Below are 23,244 nucleotides of genomic sequence, written 5' to 3' on the forward strand. Positions count from 1 at the left end.
ATACGGGGGTTTTTGAGGTCGCTGATTCTAAATCTGAACTTAGAATTGCGAAATTCAAAATGGCGGATTCATTTAGTTTAACGAGCAACATTTACTCCAACGAGAGCTAAAAAGTGTGATTAAATTATGCCCCCCTCGAAATCATTTAACTTCGATTTAAAACGTTTCCAAATCCAAAATCTAAATCCAAATGATATAATTCTAATAATAATACTTAAATACATAAATAAACGAAGTTTAATACGCGATATGAATAGCGAATCAGGGGTTAAAATAACTGCAAAATAAATGATATAAATTATATATTTCTATTTATAGAAATTTAAATATTTATAGATTTAAATGGGACACCCTTAAATATTATTCAATCGAACAAACGACGTGGTCATAATCGATACGAAGTATTCACATTGATTATACGACGCAAATGAAAATATTCTTATTCTTATAGGTTACTTTCATCATTATATCTTGAGTTCTATTCTGATTCATTTAAAGTTATACAAAAATAAATGTAAAATTTCGTAATCTATATTCTAAATTAAATTTATTAAAATGACTGTAAAGGTTAACAGACAAAAGTACATTTAAAAAGTGGTTAATTAAAAAAGATACATCAAAACGGATGTGACAATTTGAATTATCAACTTGTATATGGAATGATTGGTGAACGAGCCATTCCGAAGTGGACTAAAATATCTTCAAAAATAAAGTTATTCGATTATTAAAAAATTCTTCGTTATGGGCGAGGAATATAAAAAATTCACAGGCAAAAATATTTTACGTACGTTTCAATAGACATTTTTACTCAGCGCAAATAAATAATTAAATCATTGACCGATTGACAATTGAAAATGGATACTACTTATCGATTTATGTTTAATAAAACTTTCTCTTTCAAGATATTTATCCCAGTACAGAAGAATTTAATCGAACCGTTCAGGAGCATTACGTATTTGACTTTAGAAACTCAAAACGTGATAGTGCTTTTAAATTGAAGGCAAAGAAAGTTATGAAGACTTGTAAAAAGCAATTAAGTAGTACTTCACGGAAACATCCTCGTTCAACGCGAGGTGTGTAAAGTTGATAAAAAAATTTAATTATTAGTATCTCTATTTGTAAAAACGAACGAATTACAATTCTGATCATTGCTAAAAATTTTAAAGATGTCATCGAATACAATGTAACAAAATATTTAATTGGCAGAACACACAGACCTCGATAAATATCCATATAAAATGACTTGTCCCAATTGTTTAAGTTACATAATAACCGACGTTTATTCCTATAATACTCGTGCAACACACTTGGCTGCTGCAACTTTGTCTCCCATTTGGTTCGTATACACTATAAATTGAATCATCTACACGATATAAAGTTGAGCAAAAATTTGTAGCCTTACCTATCCATAATACTTCAATGAAAATGATATTACAATAAATTAAAGCATGTGCATAGTACCGTATTGTACCAAGAAGTTCAAAAATGTAACCCACTATTGTCCCAGATGCAAAATTTATTTAGGAACAAAATTCGGATCTAAAATAAACATATTTTGCTGTTGAATCGCATCGAAAAATGAAAAAATCGATCTCGAAAATAGAAGGTGAGAATGGAAGAAACTGTGAGAATATTAACATTCCATGTTTGAATACTTTGGAAATTAGTTTTGTCACAAATACAAAATGATTATGAAAATATAAGAACAAGTATTTATTATTAAATATTGTTTAAACTAACCAGAATATTGTATACTTCAATAATTCTTTGTAACCAGTACTTAAAAAATAATTTTTCAAATTTACCCTGACCAGTGCATGATTATTCTTTTCGAATTGACCACATTATTCATTTATTTTGTAACCATTTTGAACATTTGTTTTTCAACATATAATTCAGCTGTCAAACCAGCGTTTCGTCCAATTCGAATTTAATTGTAGACGTAAGGAAACATAGAAAACAGTGTAGTGTGATTTAGAAAGATTTCCCGTGGAAATGAAACAATCCTAAACATTAAATATATAGTTTTTCATGATTTAATGGTGCAAACGTAAATTTAAAAGATATGTGAGAGATTTTGTGAACTTCGTCAATGTAATAGTTAAAAAAATAACATTGAATGCGAACAGATACGGCGCTCAAGATAAAAACTTTATGAAAATGAGTGTGAACGTGTTAAAAGTGTAATATCGCGGTCAATATTTGCGTCGGTGATGTAAACCACTCGCGGTGTGTACGGTTATGTGATTTAAATGATTAAATACAATTTCCATGTATGGAAGCCATAAGCACATTGTCGTTTTGTCCAATCGATTTACATGGAAACTCCTGGATCTCCAGCAACCAATCGGAGGTCTGGACAGTTTTCTTGTGAATGAACCATTCAGTTTAACGTATTCGAATAAGCGCATACATACCCGGTTAGATAGTCTAACTTAAACTTGGACTGCGCGTTCAAAGTGCCAGTCATTCAGGATTTCAAGAGGTTCGATACATTTGTTCTCATTAATGTTGTATTAAATTAATTCAGTAAACAATGGGTGAAGTTTATGTAGTTAACAATGATAGCCAGTTCGTCGGAGAAATGGCTGTTGTGGGTACAAAATTGGTCGTCGTTGATTTCACAGCAACATGGTAAGTTTTTTAGGGGGTTATGATAGTTGTTAGAATTTCGAAACTTCGACATTTGCGTTTTTTTAACACGCTAATTTCCAAATAAAAATTTCACGATCTTCTTCTTATCGTTTCATATCGATCACAGAAATATAGATGAAATATAATCATCCTTTCTTCGAATTTAATGCCACTGTTTATTTTCTTACTTCGAGTACTATGTTAAATTTCATCGTGTTTTATTATAAAATTCGGTTTATTAAACGTAAATATTTTGCTGAATCAAAACTAGAATTAGTTTGTTGAAAAATTAATGTAAGTGTATCGTATGAAAGTTTTCTTCTGTGTACTTATATTTTTTATGCAATTTTCAATCAGAATGTGAAGTAAACAAATTAACACTTGCTTAGCAAATGTGTTTCAATACAGTTGTTATTGTTATAATTTATAGGTGCGGTCCTTGCCAGAGAATTGCACCAATTTTTGAACAATTAGCAGCTAAATACCCAAATGCAGTATTTCTTAAGGTTGATGTAGACAAGTGTGCAGGAACTGCTGCTACATACGGTGTTACTGCGATGCCTACATTCATATTTTTTCGTAACCAATCAAAATTGGGCATGTGTCAAGGAGCAGATCCAGTTGGATTAGAATCGAAAATTCAACAGTTTTATGGGAGTGGAAGTAAAGAAGACTCTGAGAGTCCAGTGTCTGGACATGTACGAAGTAGTGACAATGCTTATTATCATATCTTTGGATTGATATTTCTTGCTGCCGTTCTGTACTACTGGAATAAGTACCAATAAGAAAGTTGTGGTAACTTTCTTTCAGTGGATATTCATGTCATTACAACACATTTGTCAAAAACAAAAAGATATTCAATGAAAACACTCGATATAAGTAACATTTCTTTGCTGATTGCATGTGTTTGTGATTTGACAGACTGACAAATGCCACATCTTACAAATATGAGTTTCAACATGTTATTAATAATATATGCTAAAGTGTAAAAGATGCATTGCATTTGTATGCTTTTATTTTAAATAAAAACTCATATTTATATACATTTTCCCCTGGATGTTTTTACCCAACTTTGGATGGAGATCTATATAATAAGTGCTTTTTAGAAGTGATCTAAAAACTTTAAAATGTACCTTTTACAGATGGACTTAAATACTTTAATTACCAAGTCACAATGTGAATGTTTAAACGAATCTGATGAACATAACTTCTTACAATGTTTGACTGCTGATGATGGATATCTTGAAAGTGATTGTGATGAGCAATTAATATTATCCATTGCATTTCAACAAGCAGTCAAAATTCATTCATTGAAGATTAAAGCTCCCATTGATAAGGGACCAAAAACTATCAAATTATATATCAACCAGCCTAGAACAATTGATTTTGACATGGCTGATTCCAATACAAGCATTCAAGATCTTGAGTAAGATTTTATGTCTACAATACTGCATATTTATTGGTTGTCTCATTGTAAGAGTTTACCCTTGTAATTACTTAATATTTTTATATGCAGATTTTCAGTAAAGGATATTGAAGAAGGCAATCCAGTTCCCTTGCGCTATGTTAAGTTTCAAAATGTGCAGAATCTACAGATTTTTGTAAAAGACAATCAGAGTGGTAGTGAAACAACAAGGATCGACCATTTGTCCATAATTGGTTCACCCATCTCGACCACAAACATGGGAGAGTTCAGGAGAGTGACTGGTAAAAAAGGGGAAAGCCATTAACAACCAATTTTGTTTTTACACATAAAGAATTGTAAAAGAATGTTATTTCAAATAAATTTTTTCGTAGCCATCATAATTTTCAAGAATACTAATAAAATAAACAATGTTTTGAGCATGTTGTTTCTGTAATATATAAACATTGCGTTGTAAACTTAGGATCTGTGATAATAATGCAATTACATAATAAAATTAAAGCATTTACATAAATTTATTTAAATTTCGGCGTAGGCCGGAAGTATCTGGAATGTTAAGAAATTTAACGGAAATTTGCTATCGGCGGAGACCGTACGGAGACGTAAAAAATTTCTTTCGTAAGTCAGTGCATACGATATAACTGTGATATAAACAATAAATATAAATTGCAATATCGCAGACACAATATTTTGTGTTCCTGTTTTATAAAAACAATGTCAGACTTCTTATACAATGTGTGCCAAATTACAGAGAAAATTGCTTATATCTCTTGCACAACATTCGTTGACGGTGAATGGTAAACTATCCATTATTGTTAAAGATCCTAATGTTCTCGAAAATATTTATTTTATATGTAATAATTGTCTATTAAAAAACTTGAGTAATTTTTACACGCATATTTGTTTAGTAAAAAATTTAATTTTATGAAATATTGAAAAATCTAAATACTGTACTCGTCGTAAATGAATAAACAAATTAAATAAGATTTGTATGGCTTAGTGAGATACTTAATTTCCTTGACAATTGACAACAACATAATTAGGGTAGGAACACTAGTAGTTAATGTTAATTGACATTGCGTCAATAAAATTTGTAATTTGAATTTTGTTTGAAATGAATTGGACGATTTCACGTCGATCTACGGCAATTTAAAGTTTCCGAATTCATTGATTGAAATGAATGAGAGACTGACCTTGTGGGTTACACAACTACCGAGGGTGCGTGGTGCGTACGCTATTCCAGGAGATAACGGTAACCTGAGACGCAGGCGTATTTTTCCTAGAAAAAGTCGACAACATTCATTGGCGTACAATCAAGTTTTCTGTATTAAATTCGTTGACGTATCAACTACATCTAATAAATATTTCGATTTTCTATTCGTTTCGCACCATTCTCATCTTTTAAGAGATCGAAGAATTAATTTCTCAACTATCTTACATCCGAATAATAAATCAAATCTCACTGTCCACTAATATGTTGCTACCCCTTAATGTGTCAATTATTGACGCCTCTACCTTAATATAAATAAAACAGTCGAACGATATTTTAAATAAAAACGTTTAATGTCATTTGCTGCATGATGTACAAAATCACAAGTATAAGCATTGCATAATAAATTTCACCAGTACATTACTTCCAGTTCATTACGCATTTATGGACAAGACTTATGAATTCGCCAAATACCACCACAACGACAAGCTCTCGCCCATCTTTGATCCCATGCCCTAATTGCCGCCGTTCGAGTCATATTTTGAACTTGAGCTTTTCCCCCACACCTGAAATTGTCGCTTACAATAATTTCATTCATGTCATGTCATACGCATTATAATGTCACCTAAACAAGAAAGCTGAAAAATAAAATGTATAATATATAAAATGTATAAAATTATTGCATTCCATACCTCGTACATTGCTTAACCAAAAGGGGTTGCTTCCCGAGGTATAAGTGTCGAATACCATCTACAATTTGCCCACTATGCATACAACCTTCAACTGAATTAAGTTCAGGTATAAATAATAATTGTTCCGATTCAATACCATATTCCATCTGCAATTACATTACAGATTAAATTATGATATCCTTAAAACCGAGTTTCACAAGTCATTGAGAATAAACAATTATGCATCTTTACCTGCAGAGGAAAATTTTGATAAAAAAGCACAGGTGTAGCTATAGCTGTTATGCTATTGCCCTGATGTAATTGAGGTATCATGATTTGGTTTGGTAATAGGCAACAATCATCTGGAAAAAAGTGATCGACGTAGAATGTGGCCAGTTAAATTTATTATTTTATTCTCATCCTTAAAAACTTGTAAGGATTAAACGACGATAGATGTGCTTTATTGACGCAATAAATATTAAATTTTATTTATATGGTCATATTTTACGACACACCGACCCTTTCGGTCTATGTTTTTTACATTGTTAATTCAAATGATTTAGGTGGAATTTAATGTACTGTTTGTAATATTGTAATGGTATATAGTATAGTACAATACTGATAGTAGTATTACAAAAAAATGAATAAATCATAGTAAAAATATAAGTTTTAAAATTTTATCGAACTACAGAATGTTTTTAATTATATTTCAAATACAACAACTTTTTCTTCTTCGGTATTTTTCTTTTCACTATCCTTGGCATTTTCTTGCGATACAAATTTCGCCTTGTCGATATTTAAAATCACAGGCTGGTGCTTAACTAATTCTGGATCTGAATTGATTTCTAAATATACTTCTGTTTTCTCGCTCTTTGGGCTCTCTACATTTGCAATAAAATAAGTTGATGGCCCTGTACTAGATGGACTATCGACTGATTTTTTCTTATCATTTTTTATATTACTGTCAACGTCTTTCTGAGACGGAAAGACATCGCGCGGGAAAAGATGCTTTTCTGGCGTTATTTCCGAACTGTCGTTCGCTTTAACACGTTCAGCCTTTTCTGCTTCCTTTATAAGATCGATAAAAAATAATTCTCTTGGGGACAACGGTCCTTTAGGAGATTTACCATCCACTGAATCATCTGGAGTGACCGTTACCAATTTCAAGTAATCTTTCATTGACTCTCTATGCCTTTTAATAATTTCGTTTCCCGATTTTAATTCATCTTCGTCACTCTTATCAATATTTTCTTTCAGATTCACAGTACCAGGACTTTCAATATCATTGCCTGAATTGCGACGGTGTATTACGAGAGGCGGAAGATCTTTGGGATTTTTTCTTTTAATATTTCGAGATTCGTCGGAAATATTTGTATCTATTTCATCGTATACACTTTCAGTTTGATTTTTAGCAGAAATTAGATCATTGGACGAATCATCTTTTTTTACGTTTGCGAATTTTACGATCTGTGGACTGTCGTATTTCACACTGATCAAGGATGCCGATGTATTCGTTCCGTATGATTGTAATTTGATTTTTCTATTTTGTTTCGACTCGATGCGTTTCCAAATCAAAGTCAAGCACAGCATGATAAGAAGCCAAATTATAAACGCGATGGCCCAGTAAAGGACGAGCCTTGCGATAGACCACCTATCTGTTTCGTTCGCATTATAATTGCGAAACGCACTGATTAAAAGGGGAGTTATTATAAGCCAATACACTACAAAAATTAAACATGTTATTATACAGAATGCCGCAAGTTTATACGGTATTGAACATCGGCAACAATTTCTCAATTTCTTTTCTTCCTTTAATGGTTTATCTTCCTTTAAAACTAACGAGTCACGTTTCACACTATGACTTTCACTCATTTTAAACTCCGAATTAGTAATATTAAAAATACAAAAAAGAAAAAGTACTTTTCACGATACTTTTCCGTTGCACTTCATTTCGCGAGGAAAATTGTTCAACGTTTCATAGGAGCCCTGCGACACATATTTAATAGTACTGAATGAGAAAAAATCTGTAATCCCCAGTTAACACATGAGGAAGTGGTGTTTTATCTAACTTCCTACTAACTGACGTATTACGATAAAACCCCAATGACTACTTACGAGTGCCAAACGTGTATAATTACTCGTATCATGATTTATTGTAGCTATAAGTACGTTAATATTATTTCTAAACAGCTCGCACAAAGGAACTCACCGATTAGTCCATCATCTATCTGCTGTGATTGAGTATCTCCGTTTGGTTGAACCAATTTTGATAACAAACGGAACAGTAGAGCCAATGCATCGAGATTATCGGCGCTACGAAGGAATACTGGTAGACAGGATGGACGTAGTAAACCCCATATACGTATAATTACGAGCAATTCTCTCAACGTATTTAAGGCCTTATGATCCTTTAGGAGTTCGTACTGCGTGATGTATACAAGAGAGAAAAATAAATGTAGCACATGATGTTATCGTAGACTCAGACGGATTACTTGAAATTATTAATAATACTAACGCCACCGGATTTCATTTGTAGCCGCTGTTCTGGAAGACGAGCTAAGAGATTCAAAGCTAGATCTGCTACCCACTGAATTAATTGTTGCAATGACTGAAGTGTACTTGGCTCTACGGTAAATTCTTTGGGATCAAGGTGTAAAAGTACCTATCAATTACATACCAATTACCAATCGTACTTAAAACTGTGTTGATGAAAATGTTACAGAAAAAGGCAAGCCTGGTTTGTACCTTATCTACATCAGTAATTGCATCATTAATCACGGTTGCTAAACTTTCGGCTGGTCCCTTATCGTGAGAAATTAGATCTGACGGTCGTAATAATGATTTGAAAGCTGTTGCTACCGAATGAATCATAAGTAATGATGACAAGTCTGCTGCCTTAGTCTGTCCTGATACTAACATTCTGAAAATAAATTTTTAATGTTCGTACCGCGCTGAATAAATGTAAAACATTGTATCTAATATACAATGATTTTTCATTTTTTCATTTGAAAAATGGTTTGAAACCTGTATAATGATGTTTTAATGCATAGAAACTGAATATAATGGTACTGCTGTATGGGTTGCAATTGCCTGTTGAATGAAACATCTAGTCTTTCGCATAATGGTTCAAGCATTGACGATCTTAAACATAAAAGTATATCCAACCAGTCTAATCCTGTAACTAAACAGTACTCTAGTAGCGTACAAGCATAAGTTAATGCCATTGATGGTCCTGTAAATAAAATTGCAAGTTCTATATTCCTCTCTTCTCTTTCCTCTTCACATAAATTTCAGACAATTACCTCCATCAGGTAGTAATTTGAACAAATACAAATTTCCACGCGTGTCGCAAGCTAGGAGTACGCAACCTAGCCATGATATATCTATACTTGCTATAGAGATGGAACTCTTAAAATACTTATTATTCGGTTCGTCGGGTCGCCAAGCCATATTTAAAGATGAAAAAGATATTTCTTTTAGGCAATCACGACTTAAACAATGCACTGAAGAATCTGCCAAAGCTACTACAACGTAACTCGGGGGAGGCAATGTGGTAACTATAGACAATTTTGTGGTTGCTATTGCTGTTATTGGAGATTGACAACGATATTGTGACTGGTGTTGCCATACCTATAAATACACGAATAAGAAAATGTGCACAAAGCATGTACCAGTTAGTTATTTATTCCATTTGACACGTACCACTACAGTCTTAAATGGTTCTAATGTTTTAGGCTGAAATAACTTATGAACTGGTTGTGACTTTTCTCGTAATTCCCATACTTCTACAATACCTCCACTTTCACTATTCACAGCAATAACCAAAGAATCAGCATCTTCACGAACCACAAACTTTAAGTGTGTTACACTTGTATCTAAGAAAATAAATCTATTGTTTCAAAATATAACGACCAATTGCATTGTCAATAAATTATTACAATACATTACATGTATTATCTTTGGGTGCACCATCCTGTAGAAAAAAGCTTGGAAGAGCTTGCGATGTAATAGTACATTTATCATCATTTTTTCGAACTAATACTCTGTAACATCTAATTGGTAAACAAATATTTCCACTGCTTACAGCTACCAAAATATGACCATCTATAAATTTGCAAAATTTTGTATTAACCCATCTTCTTACTATAACGTTACTTTAAAGAATTTCATATATATACTTTTTCCATAGCATAGATCAACTGCAGTTATTCTGTGTCTTGTGCTGCCCAAACTTTCTGTTGATGAACAAACTGGATTTTGAAAATCTTTTGTGATCATAACTGCACCAACCATGCCTGTTGTGGATACTACTAACACTCCTTCTGCTGCTTTACCACCAAATTGTCTTACAGAAGGAGCAAAAGGTAAATGACTAAATTTCTCGCTATAATGAATACTATCCTTTTTCTCAGTTACAAGCCCTGTCTAAAATGATAATCTTTTGTATACTAAGAATATTAAAACCTCCAATTGATAACATTTGAACATTGACTACTAATACCTTTTTCCCATTATGAAACCAAGCTGCACCTAAAATGTGTTCACCAACAAAACAAGTAGAACCTATTAAAATCCAGTCATTAAGAACATGATCTTTAAACATCCATAGTTGTACATTTCCAGTAGAATCTGCAATAACTAGTTTGTCACCCGATAAATCCCATTCTAATGCAGTGATAGTATGGTTGTTTGACAATATCCTATTAATTTATAATAGTGTTAATTAATCTTACAAAATATTTGGAGCAACTGATGAAAGATATAAAAATATTTCATACTTGTGAGTATGCCAAGGCATATTTAAATCACAAACATAAACATGAGACCCCCATGTTTTTCCATTATTATCATCTAATTCTGTAGTTGTAATAAATGCTGCTATGTTTCGACTAGACAATGAGCATAAAGATTGTCCTTCATATAAGCTAAAATGTTGATTATATAAACATAAGATAATTTGTTAAAAATATTAAATTTCCTTATAAATAAAATTAAAATTTATAAATAGATCTTTCTCAGCTGTGTGAAAATACAAGTATCTATATTCATTAAACTAAATGGCAAGTATGACAGCTATTAATAATTACAACATAACAATCACAATGCTATGTGAATAAAATTTACTTTCACTAATAAACTAATCGAGCATACCTTTCTTGATTTATAAAAGGTTTCGATGCCACTTTTCTATTTACAGTGTACAGTAAATCCATTTTTGTCAGGTTATGTTGTGTATACAATTAAATAAACACTATAATCACGAGTGCACGCACTGCAATATTTTTTGTTTATTGTTGTGCATTTCTACGGACAAGAATGTGATAGATAAACTTGAAACAATAATGAATCACGTAATAAAATTATACCGGGAAAATCATAACACACTACGCGCACACAGCAGTCGTCAGCACTGCGTCATGTGATAAAATGTGTGTTTGTGATGTGAGCCTATCGGAATATGCATTCTTCGTTCTGATTTAGGTCATTTGCAATTATGAGGCTTTGCTCATTAATTTCAATTACCCAATACATAAGCCAACTTTAAAGAAACGAACTGCACTTCGTCCGTGACGGATATAAACGGTACACTTCGATCTGTTTAGTGACTTATGCAAGTGTGCATAATGCATTTTAACCTTGCTCCGTTTGTTTTGAAAAATGTTTCCGCTTTCTACCCTCAATAATGGTTGTATTAATAAATCATATCTGTATCATTCTCTCCTTATTTATTTCAGTTTCCTATACCTACTTGTACCATAATAAAAGTACAAAGCATTGGTTAATTTCTATAGTTCTATCCTTGGTTACTCATTTTCTTAATGATATGTATCATAACACATACATATATCACAATTTGGTGTTGCTTGCGTATTAAAGTATCAATGCATGAATGAAAAAGCATGCCCTAGATATTAAAATTCAAGGGAGGAATAGTACATTTCCATCAATCTTTTCTTTTACCCATAACCAATGTTTTTGTTTACTTTGCATGCTTTACTCCTTCAATTATAAATTGCTAGATGACAAATTTGTTATTATTTTCTTATCTATTGTACTTCTTTAATAAAATTATTAAATGTGTATTAATAATTATACCTGCTCCATTGCGAATACTTATTATATAGATACATAATTAAGCAAGGCTACAGAAGAGATTAAATTTTGTGTATGTACATGTGTTTTATACATGTGCTGTCATTTACGTATATAATGTATATGCAAAGATTTGAATTTGTATGGTGTATACTAAGGCATAAGAATTTTAATGGTTTCGTTACATAGAAAATGGACAGTGATCAGGCAAAGGACAACACTTCTAAAACCAAGGAAAACACAAATAATAAATCTGCAGAACCATTAGGACTAACTACAAAAATTGCTCTCGAAACATTACAGCGTGATATTAAAAGAGTTTTACAAGAATATGAAGAAGACTACAGAAAACACAAGTAATTTTTTATTTACTTCTCATCTTACATCGAAGAAGAGAAATTCATCATTTATATTCTATACCATTTATATATTGTGCACAGAAAATATAAAGTTTGGCTAAAAGATACTTTACATCATCGTAGTCAATACACAACACTTTGCTGGACTTCAGCAATTGCACTTTTGATTAATGCCATTATTCTTATTGTTGCATCCTTCACAATGGACGATACACGGTATGACCTAAATATATTAATTACGTGCATAATAATAGATTACAGTCATACACAGTAATCAAAATGTAGAAAGACAAAAATACTTATAATAATTACAAAAATATGCTTGCATTATAGGTATCATACACTGCCTTATGAAGGGCTGAGTGTCTGTTGTTTAGTAGTCTTAAATTTTGCTTTAGTTGTATCAGATAATAAATTACGACACGAAGAAATCCCTCACAGAGTACGAATTCTTGTTGACCAACTAGAAGGTATTTAAATATTCATATAGAACGTCACGATAATTACACATTTTTTTGTTTATTTAATTGTATTAAACCATTTTAGTTGCCAAAACTACTTCCCAATGGAATCCTGAAAATTATCCACATTTATGCAGTCCGCTGTCTCCTTGTTTAACTTTACAGTGGACATACCGCGATGGTCATATTGTGAATTTACCATGGGCGTTATTAGTTGCTGGAGATATAATTGTAATTAAACCGGGACAGCAAGCGCCTGGATACTGCGTTCCTTACGATGTAAATTCGTTACGTTAATGCATAACTAAGTTTTATTATGTATAATGAATGATAATAACATAAAATAATTTCAGGATCCAGATGCACCAGCATTACATGCAAGGGAAGTTTATAGTCCACAAATTCATAGTGCCAATGAAATTTTCTCAACGCCGCAAGCACGAGCACCATTGAAAAATAAAATTTATAGACTTCAAGAAACACCATACTTAACGAATCTAAGAATGGCTCTCGATCAAGCTCTTGATAGACCGGTCACGTATCACAACCGCAAACGGCATCTTTTAATGATTTGTTGCATCGAACAACTAGCCTACCCAGTTCTTTTAATTATCGTATTAATCGTAAATTTGTTCCGATACTTGTATTTGTCAGAATACTTCGGTGTTGGATACTGGAACGAAATGTTCTTGCTGCAACCCATTGCTATTAGTATTCCTTTACTTCCGTTAGTATTTCCGATTTGTTGGATTTTTTTGAACTGTTTCGGAATGGCACGATTTAAAGCTTTGTTCAAACTTTATCAGTCTTCAAAGAAACTTCAGGTCAATATATATACGTAAATTGGAAAATAAACAAATTTACGTAATAGTATGATTTCTTTTTTATATGAAATATGTGTTTCAGTTTGTGGATCCTTTCGAGGATACGGATATCTCGGGTCCTAGTTATCCGGAAGTAGTGTATAATTGGTTGGAATTGAGAGAATATTTTTTCAATATTCTCTTTGGTAAAGAGCATATGATGTCGAGGTCAGCAAGTATTCTTCACGTTTTAGGATCAGTTACGGTACATCAAACATTGGATATGTCAATTATAAAATAGTGTGATAGGATGAAAGCAATGATTACATTTTTAGGCGTTATGTTGCGTGGATAAAAAAGGAATTCTTTCGTGGCCTAATCCAACCGCGGAGAAAGTATTTTTTTTACGCAATGCCAATACTTTGTCCCCATCTTCAAGGTAAGTATCTTATTTAACGACTGTAAATATTAAAGATCTCTATTAAAATATTATTATTTCACAGTACTGGTAGTTTAGACAGAAGTTCCGAACCTCAGTGCCATAACAAAACTGAAGATTCCAAAGAGTATTCGAATAAAACGTCCTATGTACAACATGGTAATAAAGAGTGAAGAAAATTCTCATTCGCTATGTTTCGATCGATAACGTAATTATATGAAACATGAAAAAATCCTTTCAGATATGTCTCATTCGACAGCCGAAGTTTTGGACCTTACTCATGATCACGCCTTACCATTTCGTCTACAATTTGATGATCACTCTTGGAGGCAACACTTGAATTCATTGAAACCGCTAGGTCTAGCAATTCTACTCAACACATGTAACATGGACACCCAAGAACATTACATGCAGTTCTGTTGCCATGTCACTTGTGAGGCTCTGTACAATGAGAATCTTGTACCAGTTACGAATAGACGGTACGTACTTTCGCTGACCAAGCCATTGTATTTCATTTATATGCTTTGTTGCATTTGGCATTTCCCCCCGCCCCCCCCCGCGTGCCCCCTGTTTTGTGTACATTATTCAAACTAATTCTTCCGATTGTCAAGTTAATTCGTCCCGTTTATCATACTCATATTCCTAAGACAGTCCAAAGGTAACACTTCCAGTTACCAGTAACGTTCATCATACACATTTGTCAGCTACCAGGATCACAGTGTAGAAGATAAGAGTGGGTATGAGGCAAAAGATACAATGCAAAGTTCAAGACAGGTGTATTTAGTCGACGAATCGGGGAGCCTTGGACAGATGTGGTCAGTCCAACCATAGTTACTTTATGTATCCTCCGTATCTATAGTTAATCTGTTTGTATGAGTGAATGCATCTCCAATCATAGTGTATATAAATCATGTGAATGCTGATCATGGAACGATTTCACACTTCTGTTCTATTCTTTCGTTTATTGTAATAATTACCAGCCCAGTAACGTCCCGCGTGTGCTCGATATAGGTGTCTATGCGAGTTAGCGAAGCAGATAGGTTTCCAAGACCAGGCGCAACACATATTCCAGTTAGAGCAACAACTATCTACGTTCAGACACGTAGTAAGCATAATCTGTTACTCGAGCTATTTTCTTTAACCCTTTGCACTCGAGAGGCGACTCACAGTGACCACCAGCAATAACGTATGTTTAAGTTTAATTTCATTGGAACTCGGGGAGTCAATAAAATGATTGTCGAAGGGTGATTTTCAAATCTCAAATTAGAGATCTCATCTACGAAGTCTAAGCATAGCATTCGCGACAATAGAGCATCTCGAGTTGCTGGTAGATAGCAGAAAAAATAACTTCGAGTGCAAAGGGTTAGTTCATCGTAAGTGACACGATTGAAATTTCGGGCACTTTGTTGCAGCAACCAGAGATGGTTCGACGAGATATTAAGTTCGCACGGTCTTTGAGTATCGCAACGAAACTGAAATTTCCTTTCCCCCATATGGTTGCCGTGGTAGTCAAAGAACGAACTGGGGGTGGTTTGCAATTGTTGACACAAGGTACAGCGGATATAATTTTGGATTCTTGTATCGAATATTGGGACGGTCACGATCTCTGTCCGCTTTCTGCGTCCGACAGGTACGTGAGAATAGTAATTATTATTGATACGGTCGTACCCCCACACTTCGTGACTATTGCGTGTATATTTTAGGAAAAAAGTACAAGACTTTTATCAAAGGACGAGTTTAACGTCGTATTGCACTGCGTTTGCATACAGACCGTTGACGCGTGGTATAAACAAAAAAATGTCTAAAATATACTTGGAGCTTCCTGCAGATAGCAAACATTTATACACGCCTCACAGAAGTCCTACGCCGTTACCTTGGGACTTTAGAAATGTTCTCGATCCCAGGGTAAAAGGGATACTTGGACAATTTCATTCGACTGGCAAGCATTAGAAACGTTTATGTTACCCATTCGTAAGCTACGCATACGATTTTATTAACTTATGTGAATTTTTGCAGATTCCTTATTGTGCAGTGAAAACAAAGACGACAATGTGAGCGACGTTGAAAGTTGTTTCGATATTCAATGTAACCAAGTCTTTATCGGAATGGTGACGATGCAATACCAAGCGCAAACGGATATGGTAAGCTATACGATTACGATCAGTGTATCGACTAGGATTATAAAAGAGTTTCTGAGAAAAATGATATAAAATGTTTAACAGGTGCAATTGATCGAGCAACTCGACAGAGCCTGTATCCGTTTCGTGCATTTCAGTAAAGAGAACGAGCTGAGATCCCGCGTGTTTTCGGAGAAAATGGGCCTCGAAAGTGGATGGAATTGTCATATATCGTTGCTCAGTGAACGAGCTAGGTACTATATTACATTCTATTATTGCCGATCGGTGTCTCTATAAACTACTTTGCTTTGCTTTATTTTGCTTGTGGATTAATCGAAAAAGTTTGGGGCATGTCCTCACGTTGGAAAGTATAAATATATTATATAATATACTTGTAAAGTCTGTGTATGTACAAAACATATCCAACACAAGGTATTACACTAATCGTACGTTGCTGGTGTTTACAATTACTTCTTTTTTCGTCAATTAAACTGGATATATGTCGTTTATCAGTGTCTTTTTTCTCTAATCTGTTGTAATTCTAAAATAAACGCTGGTGATTGATATGAACTTGTTTAACTAGCTATTCGTCATAACTATGGATGTATGTGAATGTAAAATATGCATGTACATTACAGGAGACAGCAATGGCTGGAGAGATATCCACACATGACCCCATCGTATATGTTTGTCTATACCTCTTTATTTCATTACTGTTACTAATTTGCATGTTTATTCGTTACGCTGTTTATTAATAATTTTTATTGCAACTACCGGTTTAGAGAATTTAAAGTTCTTTGAATGCCATTACCCGATGTTTACCCTTTTAGTTTGTTACTGATATGTATTATAACGAAATCTAAGATCTAAGTGTACTTTTCTCTTACGTATCCTTCCATATATTCTATTACGTTAATGATTAGAGCATTAAGTTGAAATAATTTCGTTCATACCAATAGTTAACGGTGATCACTTTATAGAGTTTAACTGCTTCCTCATTAGCAGATACAATATTAAACATTTACTTTTGTACACTTACAGTTATTCCATTGCACATGTGTTAAACTTTCATATTATATCATTGACATACATAAAATACACGAATAAATGTATGTAACTAACACACCAATATTAGGTCCGAGAGTCCAGTGGGTTGGTGGGTGAGCCAGGCAGCAGCCATGTCCTCACCCACGCCCTCGGCCCAATCTCATCAGCATAATTACTCCTGCATGGATGAGGCCAGCCACTTGCTTAATCGTGTCTCTCCTCGGTATGTTACATATTACCCTCTTATCACACATAAACACTAAAACATTCACTGTTATTTATTATACGTATCTATTTACTATTGAGAATCGTGCTTTTGCTTCTCGATACGATATCTTATAAAAACAGTTGCCAATTGAGAATTTATAAGCATGCATTCATACATTTCTGCTGCATATATATGCTGCATTGATGTGTTTGTGTTCCAAGAATATATACCCTGCATGGACAAAACGGCGAAGAGATGGTTTTTCAATAGTATGTATATTATTTTACCTTGTAGCACGAATTTGGACAATAACCGCGCCATGAGTATGTCGGCACCGAGCGCTATAAACACAGATTTCTCTACTGTAAAATTCGACGATGAGACTACGGAGTGGAACGATACAGGACTGTCTCAAGTTAAAAGCGCTATGAGCCACAGGTTTGTTTCACGTTACATTGAATTAAGTTCATGTTTGTATACCGTCTGTTATAATGTTGTTCTGAATTTGCATGCCAGTCTAAGTCGCCTAGTACAAAGGATCACGAGAACCGGATCGACACCATTTTCGTAATTACTTTTTGTTCTCCCCGTTCCTTTTTTAAATAGACTAGACTTCTTTTCCCCCTCCTATAAACTAACAAATAAACTGTTTCGTACTTTGGTTACCATTTTAGATGCGTTTAAACGTTACCGTACTTCCAGATTGTTGATTTGCTTATTATTGTGTTCCATCTTTTGTAATGTAACTTTAGAATAGAAAATAACCATAGGAATGAAACGATTTCTAACAGAGAACAGGATAATACAGTGAGAAGCGAAGATAGTGTACTTGTGCAAAGTGTAGATTTAGGATCCGGACAAGAAGCATGGCGATCGTTGAGTTGTCTCACAGACAGTACCGAACAGAGTGCTCCCGTGAACTTTGATCTATCGAACAGGGTAGGTACCTAACCGAGTGCTATTTCGCCTGATTAAAGTACAAGTTGTAAAGTTTTACTTTCTATGTACATTCTAGGCGAAACTACCGAGAGGCATTGATAAGATTCGCCCTCATATCGAATTAATAGACAACGTACCTCTCTTGGTGTCTTTGTTTACTGACTGTAACACTGCTGTTACGAGGGAAATGTTGCACATCATGCAAGACTACGGAGAAGTTGTTTGCGTCCTAGGCTCCTCTGCCAATGCAGAGAACATGCCTATTTTTATGCAAGCAGATGCAGGGTAACAAGTTAATATTTTCTTATTATTCGCTCGATCTAATCGTCACGTTGAAAGATTTAAATCGGTGCAAGTTAAAATTAAGTAACCAAATATATATTTCGTACACCATAAAACATTATTCATAAATGAAGTTTTCCTTCTTTATAAAATGACCTGGGTGCCTGTAACTCATCTTACAGACTGTGTCTTTTTCAATTTGAGCAGTAGTCATTGGCCGACTGCGTACATATATCTTTTTAGCGACTGGTTGTGCATATTGGTAAGATAAACTGCTCGTGGTCCGATAATCCGTTTTCGATTTAGTCTGCCAAAATGTTGGCTTCCTCGGTCTTTCTATGGGAACAGGCATACCGAAATCTTGATAAGATTCCTTCGTAACTGTTTGGAAATCCACCAACGCAGGGCGAAGATTTTTTCCTTGGTATGGTTTGTAACTCTCTACTTTTACATATCCAGGATTCCCGTAGGACAACGCATGGATAGTTGTCATATCATGCGATCCATTTATAGATAAACAGGATTTCGGTGTAAACGGTTTCCGTACCTGTCCATTCGCAGCTTGGTAGGACAGTTTATACACTGTCTCGGAATCAATCTGTTCAGGGCTTTTATACGCTAATTTTTCGTGTTCCCCATAATTGAATCTCCGTTTAGGAACGCAGTCGAATTTCATGTAAGACGTGCCATACGTCGTATCCGAGTCGATTTTAATGGTTGGTTTCTTGTATGGTCTTTCGTTCGTTATAGGACGTCTCGTAGCTGGCTGTACATATATTAAATTCTCATCTTGATATATCGAATATCGAGGTTTCTCTGCACTCTTTCCCGTACAACGAACATCTTCAACAAGGCACGCCATTTATATAAAAATTTACCTATAACATGAGACTATAAAAAATTCATTTGCAAGAAAGTAATTAATAGACAGTTGCTGCTCAACTGTTTTATAGAATATTCAAACATGAAATGGTGTTGAAAGATATGTTCATGTCTCAATAAATCGTCCGATTTCAGAGTGGCTGTAGAACCGTTGTATCCACAAGTTTGCCAACGGGTTCCTGTATTATCCGCGACGAGGGAAGATCAGGGTCCATCTCCAATTGATTTGAGTAGAGCATTGAATTCGATAGCTTGCTCTTTAAGCGTTAAACGTGAAGATCCGATTGCGGTATTCCATTTGATTATGGAGGTAGATCAATTTACATTCAACTTTAACACATTGAAATTGATTATTTTCAACATAATCTTTTAACAAAAAAATACTTGTTTCTCTTAACATCTTCAGTCTGAAAATATTCAAATTCAGAAAGTTAAGCTTAGTTAATTTTAATTTAATTACTGATACCGACTTTTCGATATCATAAACATTTATTACACGTACAGGCTCGTCATTACATGAAGTGCCTTTGGAATTGCGTACAATTTTGGCTCTGTTGTACGGTTACCCTCTCCTTCACTCAAGCTGTATCTGGTTTTTTACTTTTACCGCCCTTATTCTCCGTCGATCAAGTCTTATGGTTGAGTTGTTTAGTCATTCCAATGTTATCGATATCCATGATCGCTACACCAAAGGATACTACTATAATGCAGCGTGCTACAGGCAAAAATCAATGTACCGTGAATGGTCAGGTAAGAACGTGAAAATTTCATTCGATTTCGTTTTAGTATCTGCGCTTTGTTTTACAGGTCGCATTGTTCGTCCTGTGGTGTTACGGTAGCAAATTCCTACCGACAGTTTTAACGATAGTCTTTTCACAATGCATCTCGTTCTTGACTTTGTGCCCCACTTACACAACGACAGATTCTAAGTGCCTCTACGTGTACCCTGATGCACGTGGGGAGGCCTCCTGGGGCGGTTGGGGTGCGAAACCAAACGTAATTTTAGTGGTACAACATTTTGCTTTGACGCTGTTAGTTTTACATTTAGGTATAGTTTGTTGTTGTTTCGAAACATTCGAATCCCTCGTTTAAAACTCCGATATAAAAATCTTTAATACCTCGTTACAGTAACGATATCCATAGGCTTTGTACATAGAGAGTATTCTATTTGGAAGAAGCAACCTTTTAACAACTTCGTATGGTTATTAAGTGCATTTATAGCGTAAGTACGAGATTCGTAAATATCGATAGTAACGCAGAATTTAGGTACTATATCTGCTATAATTATCTCAGATTGGCCGCACAAGCAGCATTCTCAGGGACTGTATTCTGCAATTTTTGGAAAGAGGAGGGTCAAAATATCAAAGACTTTCCTATTCATCTTCCTCTATTTTTCTTAGTCTCGTTGCCCTTCATCTTTGCCGTTAATGAATTAGTTAAATGGCAAGAAATTAAGTAAGTATATGAAGAACGATTTAGAACGAGACTCTTTACTTTATCGACAATTTTTTCAGAGTGAATGTAAGGTATCAGAAGAGGGCTCGGTTAGAGTTTGGTACGAAGCTTGGAATGAATTCGCCATTTTAAAACGTTAATCTGAAGTAAAATGGGAAGCCATAGGCACGAAGTACAGATAAATGAAACCATAAATGTGAACGGGACGACTGTAATCATGGTTATGAAAATTGGAATACTCAAATGTCGCATAATACAGCTGTATTACACTGTGAAAATTGCCAGAATTTTTCCTTAATTTATTAGGTATTTATTATAAAACCATACATACTAAAGACTAACAATTATCCAAGAGTGTAACTTTATCTAGATAACGTTACAGTCAATATATATAAATTATTTCGGATAGTTATAAATTGTTCGACACTTTAAAAGTGTTTTAAATCTTCTATTTAGAAATTGAAATGCAGGAAATTTTACAGCCTTGCAAAACTAAATGTGGTATATTAGCACTTGATACAAGACACTTTTAAAACGCATAGAATTGTTTTCGTAACGCGATAAATAAATATCAAAGTATTTCTATTTTTGTATAATACGTATATAATATTTTACATTTTAAGAATTGATATGTTACAAAGCGTAACATCTACTATTTCGAGCTTACAAGGTATTCATGTACTTAACTTTTATTCTGAATATTGTACACGAATGGTGTGCGATATTCCTTCGTAATTTTAATTCGCGTAATTGCTACATAACTTCGCGACATTTTTTGTGAAAAAATAAAACCCATTGTCGTGCATTTTATTAAATTACTCGATCACTGAACTCGGTATAAAGATTAACAAATTTTATCTAAATTCGATACATTCTAATCACATAAAAATCAAAGGTTGTGTGTAACACGATAAATTATTTATTTGGATTTGGATTTTTCTTACTTGAGAGCGCTGTTTTGGGTAGCAACAATTTTAAAACGTTATAGAATATAAAGCATTATAATATTGCTGCTATTTAGATTTAATTATTTTAGTATTATTCGTAACAAATGCGTGCGAATAAGATATTTGAGGCTTTCACGGCTCGATTCTTCACGATTGATAATTGATACTAACCGAGACTTCAGGGTTGTTTATTTCAAAGGTCAAGTTACACACTGGCAATGGGCGTGAGTCGTGTAGCTCAGGTCGTTTATTAGTACCTGTTTTATGACGGATTTTACGATTGGTCGAGTAAATAATCATGACGACATCTTCTGTTGGTGAATAGTGAACCGTGCCACGAGGTCGGTCATAGGCAATGAACAGTGATATAAACACGGTGTATAATTTGATTTCTGAAGAAGCTAGTTGCAATGTTGGCTAAACGTTGAAAAAGCCTCGATTAGTATTAAACAAGAAATACGTACGAATATACTATATTCTTTCGATCTTGTTGTGTTCCTATAGAAAGTAATTTATTTTTAGAAATTGAACTAGGATCCTGCTTCAGTCAATATTTCGAGCATATCTATTTTGCATGACTACATAGCTATACTTATTTTACGTACACGTTTTTAATAAGAGCTTCATGAGTTACTATACTTTGTGGTTAGAAGCTGATAGAAAAGTTCAAATAGAAAACCATTACATGATATAAGAAATATCGCAACATTTTGGTGTACATTGTAATTTATGTAATTTGTGATAAAATGTTATCTAGCGTTTAATTTAAACTGCATCCTGTTCTCTTTTTTTTATAAATCACTTATATTAAACAGAATTTTATACACTTACGTATTTCAGTTTCATTGTGCATACCATTTGTTATATAACAATGTATAGTTACATGGTGAACTATAATATGTATAAAGCATTTACAGTCCGAGCTTCATTGAGGTAGATGAATAATTGTGATTGTAGAGAATGTATTTTCTCTGAATTGTTACTTTACATGTATTATTAAAATTTACGTTTGACTTTTATAAAAATGATTAGGAAATTTAAATGAATGTAATTGATTGTAAAGTGATTTTGAAGTTCAAAATAAAACTTCTCTTGATATATTTTGTATTTGGGAAAATTTACTTGAGAAAACGGGAAATCGACCTGACTTTGGATGAATCAACCGATCAACGCTTGGTAAAAAGAGAAACTGTCTCGACTTTGGACGAGTCAACTGATTCTGACTTGGAGAGAAGGAAAATCGTGACCTCGATTAAATATACTATATCCAACTA

The 23,244-nt window shown here is 33.8% G+C and overlaps 4 protein-coding genes across 6 annotated transcripts; 2 read left to right on the forward strand and 2 right to left on the reverse strand.

Annotated features, from left to right (window-relative positions):
- The first annotated feature begins 2,420 nt into the window (after nt 1-2,420).
- On the forward strand, nt 2,421-5,043 carry LOC128874443 (thioredoxin-like protein 1). The gene is made up of 4 exons (XM_054119243.1): nt 2,421-2,634; nt 3,065-3,332; nt 3,777-4,060; nt 4,151-5,043. The coding sequence occupies exons 1-4, from the start codon at nt 2,537-2,539 to the stop codon at nt 4,362-4,364; spliced, it is 864 nt and encodes a 287-aa protein (XP_053975218.1). The 5' UTR covers nt 2,421-2,536; the 3' UTR covers nt 4,365-5,043.
- Nucleotides 5,044-5,596: 553 nt separating this feature from the next.
- On the reverse strand, nt 5,597-11,700 carry LOC128874437 (mediator of RNA polymerase II transcription subunit 16). The gene is made up of 15 exons (XM_054119237.1): nt 11,305-11,700; nt 11,090-11,242; nt 10,717-10,863; nt 10,440-10,638; nt 10,117-10,363; nt 9,887-10,042; nt 9,641-9,813; nt 9,241-9,568; nt 8,963-9,170; nt 8,684-8,858; nt 8,454-8,600; nt 8,148-8,361; nt 6,191-6,300; nt 5,960-6,105; nt 5,597-5,833 (listed from the first exon to the last, which is right to left on the reverse strand). The coding sequence occupies exons 2-15, from the start codon at nt 11,149-11,151 to the stop codon at nt 5,710-5,712; spliced, it is 2,436 nt and encodes an 811-aa protein (XP_053975212.1). The 5' UTR covers nt 11,152-11,242; nt 11,305-11,700; the 3' UTR covers nt 5,597-5,709.
- On the reverse strand, nt 6,308-8,140 carry LOC128874441 (uncharacterized). Its single transcript, XM_054119242.1, has one exon. It carries the CDS (start codon nt 7,808-7,810, stop codon nt 6,641-6,643), a length of 1,170 nt encoding a protein of 389 aa, XP_053975217.1. The 5' UTR covers nt 7,811-8,140; the 3' UTR covers nt 6,308-6,640.
- LOC128874432 (transmembrane protein 94) lies at nt 11,380-23,070 on the forward strand. 3 transcript variants are annotated; one of them, XM_054119225.1, is made up of 26 exons: nt 11,380-11,521; nt 12,221-12,387; nt 12,472-12,606; nt 12,724-12,860; nt 12,937-13,130; nt 13,205-13,675; nt 13,758-13,919; nt 13,990-14,093; nt 14,158-14,252; nt 14,335-14,572; nt 14,798-14,908; nt 15,105-15,198; nt 15,506-15,723; nt 15,797-16,032; nt 16,110-16,234; nt 16,316-16,464; nt 17,346-17,480; nt 17,760-17,903; nt 18,257-18,404; nt 18,481-18,689; nt 19,704-19,878; nt 20,073-20,318; nt 20,376-20,616; nt 20,697-20,790; nt 20,862-21,023; nt 21,083-23,070. In XM_054119225.1, exons 2-26 carry the CDS (start codon nt 12,224-12,226, stop codon nt 21,153-21,155), a joined length of 4,260 nt encoding a protein of 1,419 aa, XP_053975200.1. In that variant the 5' UTR covers nt 11,380-11,521; nt 12,221-12,223; the 3' UTR covers nt 21,156-23,070. The 3 variants fall into 3 exon arrangements, with proteins under 3 accessions (XP_053975200.1, XP_053975202.1, XP_053975201.1); XM_054119227.1 differs by lacking the exon at nt 17,346-17,480; XM_054119226.1 differs by lacking the exon at nt 14,798-14,908.
- The last annotated feature ends 174 nt before the right edge of the window (nt 23,071-23,244 follow it).

The sequence above is a fragment of the Hylaeus volcanicus genome, chromosome 3, assembly GCF_026283585.1.
Source record: "Hylaeus volcanicus isolate JK05 chromosome 3, UHH_iyHylVolc1.0_haploid, whole genome shotgun sequence".
In the NCBI taxonomy this organism is placed as follows: domain Eukaryota; kingdom Metazoa; phylum Arthropoda; class Insecta; order Hymenoptera; family Colletidae; genus Hylaeus; species Hylaeus volcanicus.

Bases quoted from the DNA above. Each gene is read 5' to 3' on its own strand.
- LOC128874443 (XM_054119243.1), top strand. From the start codon at position 2,537: ATGGGTGAAGTTTATGTAGTTAACAATGATAGCCAGTTCGTCGGAGAA. The intron at 3,333-3,776 runs GTACGAAGTAGT...TACCTTTTACAG, and splicing joins AGAGTCCAGTGTCTGGACAT to ATGGACTTAAATACTTTAAT. The intron at 4,061-4,150 runs GTAAGATTTTAT...TTTTATATGCAG, and splicing joins ACAAGCATTCAAGATCTTGA to ATTTTCAGTAAAGGATATTG.
- LOC128874441 (XM_054119242.1), bottom strand. From the start codon at position 7,810: ATGAGTGAAAGTCATAGTGTGAAACGTGACTCGTTAGTTTTAAAGGAA.
- LOC128874437 (XM_054119237.1), bottom strand. From the start codon at position 11,151: ATGGATTTACTGTACACTGTAAATAGAAAAGTGGCATCGAAACCTTTT. The intron at 9,569-9,640 runs GTACGTGTCAAA...GTGTATTTATAG, and splicing joins AACCATTTAAGACTGTAGTG to GTATGGCAACACCAGTCACA. The intron at 8,362-8,453 runs GTTAGTATTATT...TACATCACGCAG, and splicing joins TACAAATGAAATCCGGTGGC to TACGAACTCCTAAAGGATCA.
- LOC128874432 (XM_054119225.1), top strand. From the start codon at position 12,224: ATGGACAGTGATCAGGCAAAGGACAACACTTCTAAAACCAAGGAAAAC. The intron at 17,904-18,256 runs GTTTGTTTCACG...GATTTCTAACAG, and splicing joins AAAAGCGCTATGAGCCACAG to AGAACAGGATAATACAGTGA. The intron at 18,405-18,480 runs GTAGGTACCTAA...TGTACATTCTAG, and splicing joins ACTTTGATCTATCGAACAGG to GCGAAACTACCGAGAGGCAT.